The sequence below is a fragment of the Erythrolamprus reginae genome, chromosome 7 (assembly GCF_031021105.1).
Source record: "Erythrolamprus reginae isolate rEryReg1 chromosome 7, rEryReg1.hap1, whole genome shotgun sequence".
Classification (NCBI taxonomy): domain Eukaryota; kingdom Metazoa; phylum Chordata; class Lepidosauria; order Squamata; family Dipsadidae; genus Erythrolamprus; species Erythrolamprus reginae.
The window spans coordinates 34,840,621-34,856,681 of NC_091956.1; the positions used below are offsets into that span (position 1 = coordinate 34,840,621).

Genomic DNA, 16,061 nt, shown 5'->3' on the forward strand with positions numbered 1-16,061 from the left:
GAAGAAATGCAAAATACTTGAAATTTGGTTATACATATGACTGAATAATAACTGTTGGTAGCATTCACCGTATGATAAATCGTTGAGTTTAAAGTAAGCTGTCAATGAGACAGCCGGGGAGGGGGGGGTATGTAGAGTCTGTTTTTGTCATGTCAATGGTTTTCTCTTTCACTTGCCTTTTTTTGGTCTGTTTTGGTGAATGTAAAGATGCTATGATTGAGAAAATGTATTTTTAAATGTATATACAGTATTTGAAATACAAATTATTTTTTAAAATAAAAATCCATTTGAACTGACTGATCATAAGAACCTAGAGGCACTAAAGACCCCTAGGAAACTACTACCTAAGTAGGCCTGATGGTTGCAACATTTCACCCTGTTTAATTTCCTACTGCGCTACTTGCAGATACTCTATCTAGACTGCCCCAGTACAACAGCGCCAAGCAGGAAGTGGTTCAGCCAGTCATCTCTGTCTAGCAACTGGCGTACCCAGTAGTCACCCAGGCGCAGAAGAACTAGAAGGCTGAAGTCCTGGTGGACCTCAATTCCCGAATGGTGGAGGCCTTAAAAACAGATGATTGGTTTCAAGCACACTTCTTGGAGTGCACTCTACAGGATGGTTTAGCCTGGGTGGGATTGAAACTCTATGTCCCATCTGTGGTTAGAGAGGAGGTATTGGAAAAGGCCAATGACTCCAAGCTGTTGTGAGCGTTCCTTGTCCACCTCTGGTAAGGTCAAATTCTGAGAGCGGATAAGCCAGGCCCCTCTGGATACCCTGAACCAGTGGGGTTGCCAGCTGAGGCAGAGAATGAGAGTGAAGGAGAAATAGATCTGGATGAACCTGAGGAACCACCAGAGGGACAGATATGTCAATGGGAGATCGGTCCAAGTCAGATGATAATGAAGGAGACATTAGAGTGGATGAGTCACTATTGGATGTTCGATTCAGGAGTTTACAAAGCAGCCAAGAGCACTTGTATTGTAAAAGGAAATAAGTTTGGAGCTTTAACTCTAGGGGGTTAATGACACTCCCAGCAAGTATAAAAGCAAAGGATTTTGGGAAATTCTGGGTGGAGTTTCAACATTGCTTCAGGGGTGCTGTGTTAGAGTTGGGATGTTGGAAAATGCCCCCCCACCCAAACCCTGATTTCTGTCTTGCTAAAACTCTTTGTCAGACGCTGCATGACTGCATGACTGTTAGAAATTGGTGAACTGAATTTATACTCTATGCTTCAGTCTCTTGAATGCAAGTAGGCCGAAGTTGGCGCCTTTCCCGGAAGCTAAACTGATCTCTTTGCAACAAAGAAAAATCCTTCCTGAACATTTTAAGAACTGCTTTCTGCTTTGTAATGCTGTTATTCCAAATGAAGACTGTGATTTAAAGCTGAAAATAGTGGGTTTGACCCACTTGCTTCAATCTGAAAGCCCAGGAACAGAACAGAGGCTTTGGATTTGTGAAAACTTTGCACTTTTAGTGAGAAGGCAATTTTGGTGGCCTTCACTGAAAAAAAGACATCAAAGCTTATGTAGTTAGCTACCCGGTCTAAACAGCCCCCTGCAGTGGCTAAACGGCCTCCGGGGAAGCCACAGGGATTGCTGCAATCCGTGGTGAGGCCTGGAAAGCTGTGGAAAGAGAGATCTATGGACTTTATTGTGGAATTGCCTGAGAGTGGGGGGAATACTGTGATTTGGGTGATTTTGTATTTATTCTTGTATTGTAAGCCGCCATGAATCTACAGAGAAGGGTGGCATAGAAATCCAAACAAACAAACAAACAAACAATTTAGATGAGGAAACAAAAGGGGAACTTATCAAATTTGCAGATAACACTAAGCTGGCAGGAATAGTCAACTTTCCAGAAGACAAGTTCAAGATCCAAAAAAATATTGACAAACTTGTTTGTAAAATTTGTTTGCTCTACCCAACAAAATGAAATTTAACGTGGAGAAAAGCAAGATTTTACACCTTGGCAGGAAAAACCAAAGATACTAGTACAGATTGGGTGAACTTGGCTCAAAAACAGTAACTGTGAGAGGGAACTTGGAGTCCTAGTGGATGATCACTTGAATATCAGTTAGCAGTGTCAGTGAAGGGCCCCCCTTACTTTGCCCTACTGGATCGGTCCTGGAGGCCGGCAGGCATGCACACACACACACACACACACACACGCAAGATTTTGCTTCTGTGCATGCGGGGAAGCAAAGAAATCAGCAAAATCTTGCGCAAGGGCGCTTCCATGTATGCACAGAGGCAAAGAATGCCCAAAAATTGCCAAAATCTAGGGGCAGCCCAATATTGAGCAGTGTGCAACAGCAGTCAAAAAAGCTAATACAATCCTGGGTTTTATAAATAGAGGCAGAGAATCAATATCTCGTCAAGTATTAGTTTATAAAATCCTAATAAGCCCACACCTGGAATACTGCATCCAGTTTTGGCCACATTACAAAAATATATTGAAACTTTGGAAAAAGTGCAAGGAAGAGCAACTAAGATGATTAAAAGCCTGGAGAGTAAAACATATGAAGAACAGTTCCAGGACTTCCGTTTGGCTAGTCTAGAGAAAAGAAGGATTGGGGGGACATGATATCAGTATTCCAGTACAGTATTTGAGAGGCTTCCACAAAGAGGAGGGGGTCAATTTATTTTCCAAAGCAAGGGAGAGCAGGACAAGAAACAATAGATGAAAATCAGTCAAGGAGAGAAGCAATCTGGAATTAAGGAGAAACTTCCTAATGGTGAGAACAGCTCGCTATCAAATTTTGTGGGCGCTTTATCAGTAGAAGTTTTTAAGAGACCAGACAGCCACTCGTCTGAAATGGTACTGAATCTTCTGCTTGAAAATGGGGCTGGACTAGAAGACCTCCAAGGTCCCTTCCAGCTCTATTCTGATTCTGAAATTGCACACTATACACTGCCTTCTAAGATAACATATTACAAAATCAATATTTAAATTTCTTACCCTAAATATACATTCATGCTCTGAACATTTTCTGGAAATTGTTTCCCATTCTCCTCTGATATGATGGTGTCTCTTATATTGTTTAACTGTAAAACAAAACAAAACAAACCTATGATTCTGTTACAAAAATATTTATATACTATAGTATATTATGTGCCAGTGTCTGGAGGCTGTGAGAGTTTGAATGGGCATTAATGGGCTCAGACTCAACTCCAACAATACAGAGAGGCTGTGGGTTTTGCCTCCCAAGGACAATCCCATCTGTCCATTACCTTGGGGGGGGAGCTTTTGCCCCCCTCGGGGAGGGTCCACAACCCGCAGCTGAGCTTGGAAGACCATCACTCAGTTGTGGCGAGGGGAGCGTTTGCATGGGTATGCTTGGTGCATCAGTTGTAGCGCTATTTGGACAGGGGGTCACTTCTCACAGTCACTCAAGCCCTTATCACCTTGAAATTCAACTACTGCAATGCTCTCTTACTTCTGAAGAATGTTCAGAGACTGCAAATAGTGCAAAATGCAACTGCACAAACTATTGTGGATCTTCTGAGATCTGCCCACATCTCACAATCACTACGCGAGCTGCATTGGTTTCCAATTCGTCTCCAGCCACAATTCAAAGTGTTGGCTATGACCTATAAAACCCTACAGGGCTTAGAGCCAGATTACCTACGGGACCGTCTTCTGCCTCATGTATCCCAGCAGCTGGTCAGGTCCCACAGAGTCGGCCTTCTCCAGGTCCCGTCAGCCACACAATGTCATCCGGTGGGGCCTAGGGGTAGAGCCTTCTCTGTAGCAGCTCGAGCCCTTTGGGACCAACTCCGTCTGGATATTTGTTCCGCCCCCACCCTCCTGGCCTTCTGGATAGCCTTAAAAACTTATCTTTGCCGGCAGGCCTGGTGCCACTGAACTTTTACATCTAGCCACAGTCTCTAGTATGACTGTGGTGTGAGTGAGCAGGGTTACATGATTTATATTTGGGCTTCTTAGATTGGTTTTAAATATTAAACTTTCAAACTGCTTTTTTGTATCTTTGTATTTTATATATGTTGTGAGCTGCCCTAAGTCCTTGGAGAAGAAGGGCATGTAAGTCCAATAAATGAATGAATGAATGAATGAATGAATGAATGAATGAATACTGTCCAGACAAATACAGCATATTCAAATATTAATAAAATATTAATAAAAGCAACTTCCTCAGTCATAAAATACTAATCAACATCATTTCACATTTTTAAAAAGCATTCAATATTTAAAAAAACTATAGAAACTACACAAGTTTATTTCATTGTAATTATTTATCACATTTTTTTAATTGCCTGTTTGCCATAAAGTTTGAAATGGTGCTAACCTGTATCTGAGTAATCTTTTTCAACTGTGGTAAGAAACCATAGGTTAAAATATATAGTTACTGAGAACGATTTAACTCCATATTTAGTTAAGTGAGTAGGAAACAAATCTGCTATTGATAAATACATAAATTCATCTAAAGCACATATACAATTTATATAAGATAAATTGTTGAAATTAAATTGAATCATATGAGATTATTTGCAATGAGCCCTTTTAAACACGTAACTTATTTTTTTCTTAATAAAGGTGGTAGATGATAAGTTAGATACAAAATAGCATAGTGGTGTTGCAGATTGTATTTGGAAAGGTAGTTGAAAAACAGAGAAGATTTCACCTATAGGCGTTAAAGATCAAAGATGCTTCTTTTTCTTCAGTTCACAACTGAGTAAAGTTCATTGCAAGAAAAAGCTGAGTTGCAGGGATATTACTAGTAAACCTGATCTAAGTACAGTGGTACCTCTACCTAAGAACGCCTGTACTTAAGAACATTTCTAGATAAGAACCGGGTGTTTTTTTGCCTCTTCTCAAGAACCATTTTCTACTTAAGAACCCAAGCCCAGAAAAATTTCCAAGGAGATTTGAGAGCAGCACGAAGGCCCGACCAGTTTCATGCCATTTTTTTTAAGCCTTAAAGTTTTGGATTTTTTTGATGCCCCTCACCTCACCTTCTTCTTTCATCAGCGACTGTCCTCCTCCTCTTCCTCCTCCTCCCACCCAAATTCCAAGCTTTTCTTTCTTTCCTAATGGATTTGCAGGCATTATTTGCTTTTACATTGATTCGTATGGGAAAAATTGCTTCTGCTTAAGAACCTGGTCATGGAACGAATTAAGTTCTTAAGTAGAGGTACCATTGTACATATGAAGAAGAATCTATGGTACTTTATCAATTATAATCTTTTTTAATAATATATTTATTATATAAAAAATAAACAGATTTGGAACCATGCTGTCTATTAAATTTGTACACTGCTAATGCACAATTATATATATATACCATGTGATACATTTGAATGACTATGGTAACTGGTAGTAACTTGGGGAATAAAAGTTTAAAGAAAATACCATGACTTTGATCAGGATTCAATCATATAGCAATCAAAATTGTTTTTTCTTTAATTGTACCAAACTTAGTAAAATTACTAGTGTTAAACAATTAGCAATTTACAAAAATTGAAATACCTCTCCCATCAAATCATCACCAGTAATAACAGCTATCTTCAAGTCAACGTTAGCATTTCTGGCAACTTGGTGAAGAGCAGCAGCACACCCAAGTGGATTCATTCCACCAGCATTACTGATAACACGAACACCTAAACAAAATTAAAGCTTCATAACAGTGGGCACATAGCTAAAACACATACTCAAACCCTAATTTAAAGGACGAATGAGAACAGTTTCTTGTTAAAACCAAATGTCCATTTTTTGCTAACAGTGAATGGCCACTGTTGATTCATCGGATAACTTGTTTATATTCAATATATTTTTATCAATAACATGCAGTGTATTAAACCTAGATCTATTAAATCAAAGGTTTACTATCACTTGATTTCTCATTAAGTTGCTCAGATTGTTATATGTGTAATCACTTACCAAATTACTATAAATTATTTTTACTGCTTATTCTATTTAAACTTTAAAAAGTCACATATATCTCATGATTCCCCTCAAATTTTTTGTTTGTAAACTGAAAGAGAATTTTAGAAATAATTGTAAGCACTGAGCACTTGTCATGCTGCCATCTTCTTTCCATCAGAAACTGCATCTGACACAAAGATTCCAATCTATATAAAGTTAGATTTCCTTTTTTGTATTTGAACTGGAAAATACTGAATTAACAAGACAGAATTTAAATTAGGTTGCTGTATGAAAAAAGAAGATAGCAACCAGGCACATCATGGAATGCAAAATGTTCCATTATACATATAGTGTGAATGGTACAACTAGTTTTGATGAGTATGAGTTTGAGATATGCGTGTTTCAGTCAGACATGGTTCCACAAAAGAAATTCCAAAAGAAAGTGCTTAGCTTGGAATGGGAAAAATAATCTATGATGGCATCAGGAGGAAGTGGGGCAATGGAAGTATTAAAAAAGTGGCTTGGATATGCCATCTATCAGTGACGTGGTAACAGGAGTGTATGAAAAAGAAGCTGTTAGAAAAATGAGACGATGGATCAGCAGCATGGGTGACATTTGAATTTCCCCCCTACCGGTTCTGTGGGCATGGCTTGATGGGCACGGCTTGGTGGGGGTCATGTGACTGACTGGCCATGGCCAACTTGACATCACTCACAGCAAGGTGGGGCGGCACCAGCCCATCAAGCCACGTCCACAAAACCAACAAAGTTTGGCCAAGTTTAGCATTCAACCTGGCTGCTTCTCGCCTCCTTCTCATGTTTGCTCTGTGTGAATGTGTGTACGGAGAAGAGAAGAAGTGAGTAGGAGAGGTGGGGTAGGATGAGGCCAGTCAGTGATACAATTTACCGGTTCTCCGAACCACACATAATCACTGCCTCTTGGTTCTATTGAACCTCTCCGAACCTGCTGAATTTCACCCCTGTTCAGCAGCTTGGACATGCTGTGCTTGAGTAGCAAATAGGAGGTAAGAAAAATAAATTGCTGCAAAGATGGAGGGGTTGCTTGTGACAAACCTGGATTTGCTCTGATTGGGTAATGGTGATCCTGGGGCAGAAGGAAAGGGATGGGGAGGGTGAGATATGGTGGCTTGGAAGTAAAGATGCTAATAGAAGATTGGTGGCTGGGCAGACAGATATGAATAAATGAAAAGGAGTATCACTTATAGTCTGGCTCCCTGACATATGGAGAGGGAAGAGGAAACAAGATTCATATAGGTTTTGGTTCATATAGGTTCTGCCTATCTTAAACAACTTGGCAAAAATTCTGGATCAGCTTAAACCTGCAGACTAAATGATCACAAAGGCCAAGGATTGTGACTTGACATTTGATAAAGCAACAAAAGGCATTACTATTTTGACAGGTGTAACTTAATAGATAATGAACCAAGACTCCAAATACTTAAATGTAATATTTCAGAACTATAAATTGAAAGAAAATAATTGTCACTTCTTAGTTAATACAAACTTTAACTATTATAAACAGCAATATGAAATTATGACTTCTGCTTAAAATACAAAAATATACTCAACATACCTTTCCCACATATGTCCTTTATATAAGGAGCCATTGCAATTGATACAAAATCAGGAATGTATCCCAAATCCTAAAAAAAAAAAAACACCACCCAGATAAACAGAAGCATTTTACCAGATAATATATTATTTTATATTGTTCCTTACGGTGCCATAAAATCCTTCTCAGTTGATACAACTATAAAATTTTCATTTTCCCATCAAAACTAAATCCAACTTTTTAAAAAGAAAGCTGTACTACCGTATATACTCGAGTATAAGTCGGGTTTTTCAGCAACAAAAATGTGCTGAAAAATCCGACCTCGACTTATACTCGAGTCACTGATGGCGCTCGGGCGCTATGATGGCCTGAGCACTGGCAGAGACTCCAGTTCGGAGCAGAGGGCATCTGCGGGAGACTGGCAGGCATTGGCGGCTCGGGCGAGCGAGCTGTGCAGGGGCAGGGCAGGTGCTGCCTCTCCCCAGCTGAAGAAAAGGCAGGCGCTCCCAAAGTGCTCGTCGAAAGCACTTCCGCAGCTGCTTCACTAAGAGCACTTTCGCCGAGCGCTTTGGGAGCGCCTCCCCCGCCCCTCCTGCAGCCCTTCGCTGACAGCACTCGGCGAAAGCCATCTTGCAGCCCCTTCACGTCCACGCCCCAGGCACCCACAGCCGTCAAATAGCAGCCTGGTGGTGGTGGGGGCTCCAAGTAGACAGCAATCGCAAAGGAAGGCAACTGTGTCCATGGAGGCACCTCCCCCGCCCGCTCTAGGATTCCTTGCTGCAATCCCAGCCACTTAGCTATTTAAAAAGCTGAACGGCTGGGATTGCAGCAAGGAATTTTTCCAAAAGAAAATTACCAGAGTGGGCGGTGGGGTGGTCCTCTGAAACGGCCGGAACAAGGGGCGGATGGGAGTGCGTGGTCCTCGCCAGCCACCCAGCTGCCGGGACTTCATTTTCTGACTGCCCCGCGCCAAGGCTCCTGCCAGGTGAAAAATCTTTTGCCAGATAAGCTATGGATCCCACTGAAGAAATTTTAGAGAATACTCAAAATGATTCTTCATTTGCTTTGTAACCTTAAATAAAAACCAGTACAGTATTGACTGTGTAATTTTCCTGGGGGGGGGGGGGGGGGGAGAAAGATGCTAGGAAGGAATAAGGAAGAAAGACAGAAAGACAGACAGAAAAGAAAGACAGACAGACAGGAAAAAAGGAAGGAAGAGAGAGAAAGAAAGATGTTAGGAAGGAAGGCAGTCAGAAAAAGATGGTAGGAAGGAAGAGAGACAGACAAAGAAAGATGGTAGGTAGGAAGGAAGGAAGATAGACAAAAAATGAAAGGAGGGAGGGAGGGAAGGGACGGAAGAAGGAAAGAAAAAGGAAGGAAGGAGAGAGAAAGAGAAAAAGAAAGGAAGGAAGGAAGGAAGGAAGGAAGGAAGGAAGGAAGGAAGGAAGAAAGAATGAAAGACTTATGACCACAATTGAGGCCAAAATTTTGGTTGCTATGCAAAAGTGTTGTTAAATGAGAATCACCACATTTTACTCAATCCATGACATTTCCTAGCTCTAACAGTGATGTGCAAGCTAGGGAAGTACCGGTACATCTGAAGGCATGCGTAATGTTCTAGTTATGGTTAAATGTGTCGCAGAAAGTGGACTCTGGGTTTGTTTTTCTTATCACAGTAAATGAGGTTGAATGTATATAATTTTACAAGAGCTCTCTCTCTCTCTCTCTCTGTATATATACATACAATTTATATAGTAGATAATGTATGGTATATTTTTGTGTGCCTTTGTGTAATATGTATGTACACATATGGCATAAATAAATAGAATTAAATAGTATATTTTGGATGTTCAGTAATATTAAATAGAGAGGGAAATTGTATCTCTTTGAGGCAAGGAGAGACCAGGTACCCTAACCCTAACCTAAACCAGCAGGAGCAGCAGGGGATTGAGGTAAGTACTTGCAATTTTTTTTTTGCCTATACCTGCCTTGGGGAGACATATACCTGTTTACCCTCTTTTAAACTTACAGAGCTAGTTTACTGGTTTTCTTTGAAATAAATATTCTAAAACATTTAATCTTCTGATGCCTCAAATGACGTAATTTTATTGGTTTCCATTTTTATAAGTTACCAGTAGCCACTGCATTTTCCACCCTCGACTTATACTCGAGTCAATAAATTTCCCCCGTTTTTGTAGCAAAGTAGGTACCTTGGCTTATAATCGGGTCAACTTATACTTGAGTATATACAGGTATATTTCACACAAAATTGTTCTTCAATTGACAGCTGACATTAAACCTTAACAATACCAATATCCTGCAGATTTTGTAAAATCACTTTATAAATAAAACACCTGGCATCAGAACAAATTCACCTTCCTTACAAGTAATCCATCTCAAACATCCTTGGTCGAGGGACTTTATAGGATGTATATAAGAAAGCATAATGGAATAGGAGAATTGCTTATTTTACAAACTTAAGTCCATTCCTGCACCTGCACAATATAGCAAAATCCATTTTTCAAAGTCAGAACATCCAGTAGAATTAAATAGTTATGCATTGATTTTTACAGTGATATGCATGTTTGAAGCAATTTAAAAATCAATATTCTTGATTGATAACTCTCATTCTAAAGTAGAAATACAATCTTCCCAAATTATTTAGAGGAGTACTTTCTAAAGCCATCTCCCCTTTAGTGACCTACTGCTTCTTACAATATTACCCATCATTGCTATGACAATGTAAAAAGTCTGAATTTATTACTGTTATTGTAAGAACTGGATGACTCTAATAGAAAAGCCAATTTCAATAAACTCAGGGAAACCCTGGGAAAGACCCATTGGACGAAAGTCCCTCAAGGGGTAAAACAACTCAAAAAGCTTAGGAGACTCTGAAAAACACAATTAAAAAGGCCCAGAAAAGTATACAGTGTTCCCTCGATTTTCGCGGGGGATGCATTCCGAGACCACCCACGAAAGTCGAATTTCCGCGAAGTAGAGATGCGGAAGTAAATACACCATTTTTGAGAAAGAAAAACAAGAAATCCAAAAGGAAACTAGCATGACTACACAAAGACCTCACTGACAAATTGAATGAAAAAAAAAGAACAAAAATGTAAAGAGAGACACATCTGCCACCACTTAGAAACAAACAAAGTAATAACCAACAACCAACATGGGTTTTTTAAGAATAAATCATGCCAAACTCATCTCATTTCATTCTTCAACAATGTGATCAAATTAATAGACCAGAAAAATACAGTAGACATAATATACTTGGACTTCAGGAAAACATTTGACAAAGTAGACCACAGCCTACTTTTCCCTAAACTAGAAAAAAGTGGGATAGACAGCTACACGACCAGATGGATTAACAACTGGCTGACCAACTGTATCCAATGAATAATCCTCAATGGGTCTAAGTCCACATGGAGAGAAGTAAACAGTGGGATACCACAAGGTTCCATCCTAGGCCCAGTACTTTTTAATATTTTCATAAACAACCCAGATGAGGGAATAGAAGGGGAACTAACCACGTTCGCAGATTATATCAAACTGGCAGGAGTAGCAAACGACCTAAACCAATAAAATGAAATTCAACACAGAGAAAAGAAAAATCCTACAACTAGGTAAGAAGAATCAAAAACACACATACAAGCTGGGTGAAACCACACTAATAATAATAATAATAATAATAATAATAATAATAATAATAACAACAACAACAACAACAACTAAAAATCAAGCTGCAATGACTCTGGCATAAGCCAGTGAAAGTGGTCCCAGTGGTACTTGGCACGCTGGGCGCAGTGCCAAAGGATCTCAGCGGACATTTGAAAACCATCGGAATTGACAAAATCTCCATCTGTCAATTGCAAAAGGCTGCTTTACTGGGATCGGCAAACATAATTCGCCGCTACATCACGCAGTTCTAGGTGCTTGGGAAGCGCCCGACTGGTGATGAAATACGAAATCCAGCATAGTGATCTCGTTTGCTGAGTTGTATTGACATAATAATAATAATAATAATAATAATAATAATAATAATAATAATAATAATACGAGTCCACAGAAAGGAACTGCATACAAGTCCAATTAATTAAATAATAATAATAATAATAATAATAATAATAATAATAATTTATTAGATTTGTATGCTGCCCCTCTCCGAAGACTCGGGGTGGCTCACAACAATAGTGAACAATATATGACAAATCCAATAATTAAAAACTCTATCTAAAAAATCCTTATCATTAAAATAATCACACAGCGATGATATGAGCTAGCAATGTGCAATGGCAGTCAAAAAAGCCAATGCAATCATAAACTGCATTAACAGAGAGATACAATCTAGGACCAGGAAGGTACTAATACCACTCTATAAAGCCTTAGTTTAGACCACAACTGGAGTACTGCATCCAGTTTTGGTCACCACACCACAAAAAAGACATTGAAACGCTAGAGAAATTGCAGAAGAGAGCAAGCAGGATGATAAGGGGATTGGAAACTATAACATACGAAGATAAGTTGCAGGAACTGGGCATGGCCAGGGGTGACATGATAGCAGTGTTCCAATACTTGAGGGGCTGCCATAGAGAGGAGGGGATTGTGCTGTTTTCCAAAGCACCAGAAGACAGAGGAGGAATAATGGATGGAAGCTGACCAAGGAGAGACCCACCAGTGGAAAAGCTTGGTAGGGAAACAGCTGAAATTAAACTAGGAAGATATACCAAATCATCAGCAAAGACTGGTTCTATTTTTAAATATTTCTTTTTTGCAATGAAAACTACAATTTGGCTAAAAAATTCATTCCCAAACTCTAAACTTTTTATGCTGGCACTTCTGACTAAAAACCAAAGGCGTTTGTTAGCTAACCCACCTCTGTTGTCAGGCATGGGGGAATTGAGACTTTCCCCTTCCCCCTAGGCTTATAAAATTTATTCATGGTATGTCAGTATGTATGATTGGTTTCTTAAATTGGGGTTTTTTAAATTAACTTAAATATTAGATTTGTTTACATTGTATTATTGTTGTTGTTAGTCGCCCCGAGTCTACGGAGAGGGGCGGCAAACAAATATGATTAATAAAATAAATAAATAAATAAATAAATAAATAAATAAATAAATAAATAAATAAATAATTGTACAGTATTTGAACAGTGAAATTAATTGATGTTGAGGATCTGGTTTCCGACATGTTTTCTCTAATAAAAATACTTCAGAATAATTCTCTTGAAATTATTTAAGTGGCTCTGGTTATGTTAGAGTTCAGTCTTACTTTTCTTTCTTAAGCAAATTTTTCCACTTGGCATAGATTTTTGCATTTTGTCTATACAAGAAGTATTTCTGAATTGTTTAGCTGTAGAAAAAAATTACCATAAGCAAATGCTGTCCTTAAGAAATTAAGAAACTAAAAAAAGCTATTAATACAAATCATAATGCAATTAGAGCTGCAGAGATTTTAGATTGAAGTATCGGTAATAGTTACAGAACATTGGTCAGATAAGTTGTTTCAAGTTTTACTGTTCTAGCATTTTAAAAATTCAAAACAAAGTATAGTGGTACCTCTACTTAAGAACGCCTCTACTTAAGAACTTTTCTAGATAAGAACCAGGTGTTCAAGAGTTTTTTGCCTCTTCTTAACAACCATTTTCTACTTAAGAACCTAAGCCCGGAAAAATTTCCCAGGAAATTTGAGAGCGGCACGAAGACCCGGCCAGTTTTCTGCCATTCCCCCTGTAATCCCGGCCATCTCAGGCTTTTCTGGGTTGCCAGAGAAGCCTTTTCAGTGGTGCTTAAGGAGGCTTTGGCAGTCCAGAGCGAACAAACCATTTTCCTTTCTCTAGGTGCTTGGAGAGAGAATAAACCTCTGCCACCGCCCAGAGAAAAGAAAGGCTCTCTTCGCTCTGGGCAGCCCAGAGCGAACTGAGTGTTTTCCTTTCTCTTCGCACTTGGAGAGGGAATAAAGCACTTCACTGTGGTGACTCCCTCACACTGCCCCCCCCAACACCTGGTGCGAGGTTACCTCCCGGAGCATCTGGGCGCAGAAGAAGCAAAAGGGGGTGCTTCGCCCCAGCCAAATCAACTCGGCTTCAGCCAAACTGAGAAGTCACCACAGTGAAGGAAAGGCGCCGGCTACAAAGCAAGCACCGGGTGTATGGGAGGTGCATGCTCCTCCTCGCCGCCTCAGTCTCTCCTTTTTTTAAAGCCTTAAAATTTTGGATTTTTTTGATTCCCCTCAGTTCACCTTCTTCCTTCGGCAGCGACTGTCCCCCTCCTCCTCTTCTTCCTCCTCCACCTCTCACCCAAATCCCGAGTTTTTATTTCCTTCCTAATGGGTTTGCACGCATTATTTGCTTTTACATTGATTCCTATGGGAAAAATTGCTTCTATTTGCAAACTTTTCTACTTAAGAACCTGGTCACGGAACGAAATAAGTTCTTAAGTAGAGGTACCACTGTAGATCAGTTAAAAGTTATATTATGCAAATCTTACAGCTTTAAGTTCATAGGTATAGAATGGATTCTGTTCTAGGCTTTACTTTCAAAAAATTGCAAAAATATACTTACTGGAGATTTGGCTTTGGCTCTAGCTAGTAAAGACATTGTAATTTCAGAAAGGTAATCAAATACCAGGAAATCCAGCTTTCCCCCGTAGAGCATCTGAGGAACTAATAAAAGAAAATCAAAAGAAAAAGATTGCAAATAGAAATGATTCAAGAGGCAGCCTTTCATTAAGCAAAAAATATTAACCCTGTCGAAAACATGGTGAAAAAGAATTACTACAATCCTAAATTGAATTCACCATAAATTCCAAGTTGCTCATCTCTGTGTTATAGAATTATAAAAATGTAATTCAAGAAACAAGATAAATGTGCATATACTTCTTCCCATATGAGAGGATTAATTTTTAAAACTTAATGCCAAATCTCATTGAACTTATAGTTCTCAAATATTCATACAGCTTTTCATTAAGATATGTTACTAGTTTTGTCTCAAATCTACTTAATTATTAGTAAACCAGATGGAGTTTCACCTTTCCTATGAAATGTGTTTTAGCTCCAATCCACTTTTTTGGGTAAAAGCCCCGCTGCTTAAAGTCATGTTTTTCAAATTTGGCAACTTTTAGATGTTTCAAACTCGGCAATTTTTAGAATTCCCTTTCTGATCGTTGAAGTCTACACATCTTAAAAGTCGCCAAGTGTCTTGCCTATCGAAATATATACTGTTAGATTTTGTCCATGCTAACCTGAGAAATTACTCTTATGAACTTTGCCTTATGATTATTATGATTATAAAACGACATTGTGCATATCATTTGACTTGCTTATTGTACAGCCCCTTCCTGTATTGTTCTGCTTCCTAAATTCACTATGTTGTGTAATGAGGATAAAGGAGGAGCTCTTAGGCTTGCTTCTTATTTATTCAAGGGGTCGCTTCTTAGACGTTATCCCTCCTGGTTTCAATTTTTTAAAATTCTCTGAAGGTCATCCTATTAAATGGGAGTATTCATTCTTCTCATGACTTCAGTATACAGCATGTGGCAAATGATTAATCTTTCAACAACTCCCACAAAACTGCTCCAAAAAATAAAAGGGGTCAATCGCTCCCGTTTATTTTCAGATCAAAGTTAGATTGAACGTTCCGGGCTGTGGGAAGATTTACGTGTTCTCTAGTTCAAGACTCAGGCGCGCGTCATTTGAAGAGCGGCCTAATGAAGCAAATGAAAGTTTTGGGGGAGGGGGCCTGTTGGGAGGCCCAGGGTGGAAGGAGGCCCAGGGTGGAAGGACGCAACGCGCAGAACACAGACGGGCTTCCATTGGGATAATGGCGCAAGTAGGGAGGGCTGAAAGTCAGAAGACAAATCCTCGCGAGGACGTTGCGACGCATGCGCGTGACGTGTTGATGGGAAGGCAGCTCGTTGAGGAGCGTGGGCGAGCTCTCTTCTCAGCGTGGGGACGTGGGGGCGGGGCGGCGAGTGTTTTTCGAGTCAGATTCAGTTGGCGGCGCTCTCGTCCTGTAAGCGGGCCCAGCCGCTGCCCGTCGGCGGGCTTTGTAAACAAGAGCGCCAGCGCTTGGTGGCTGAGCTTGCCCTTCGCCCGGCTTCCTCCTAAATACCTGCGTCCGCCGTGTCTCCCCAGAATCCTGAGGCGCAGCCGACCCGCACCGAGCGCGGCCGAGGAGCGGCTGGTCGGCCGCAAGCACAACTGTTTCCCGTCCACAGCCAGGAGACGGCGGTGGCGCGAAGCCCCGAGAACGCGCGGCGGTGCATGGTGTCCCCTCAGGAGGCGCGGCCTGGGCGGGCTTTTCCGCGGGAAGTTTTGTGGGAGAGGCCCGCTGGCGGCCGCTGTCAGTCACAACACACTTCTGATCTTTTTGCCCCGTACAGTTACTGATGTTCTGCGCAGAACTTCGGAAACGGCCCTTAACGGTCTAGATAGACGAGAAGTGGAAAGCGGAGACTTAAAGTGTCGCCTAGAAACTCGGTCACCGAGTTTTCGTGGAGACGGAAGATTAGCATTCCCTGAATTTGGGAGATAAAATGTTAACTCGGAGGGGTCCTTGGTGCTCTCTGAACCTGAGCTTTTTTATTGTAGACGTTTCAT

At 40.3% G+C, this 16,061-nt stretch overlaps 1 protein-coding gene across 4 annotated transcripts in view; it reads right to left on the reverse strand.

The window, feature by feature from the left end:
- The window catches only part of LOC139170309 (uncharacterized), a 197,050-nt gene extending 181,305 nt beyond the window's left edge, over nt 1–15,745 (reverse strand). For all 4 annotated transcript variants that reach the window (XM_070757319.1, XM_070757320.1, XM_070757318.1 and 1 more), the window contains exons 1-5: nt 15,574–15,745; nt 14,026–14,126; nt 7,479–7,548; nt 5,489–5,619; nt 2,960–3,045 (exon numbers count right to left, since the gene is read on the reverse strand). In XM_070757319.1, coding sequence (XP_070613420.1) covers nt 2,960–3,045; nt 5,489–5,619; nt 7,479–7,548; nt 14,026–14,126; nt 15,574–15,727 — 542 coding nt within the window. In that variant the 5' untranslated portion in view covers nt 15,728–15,745. The remainder of the gene's footprint in view (nt 1–2,959; nt 3,046–5,488; nt 5,620–7,478; nt 7,549–14,025; nt 14,127–15,573) is intronic.
- Between the last annotated feature and the right edge of the window lie 316 nt (nt 15,746–16,061).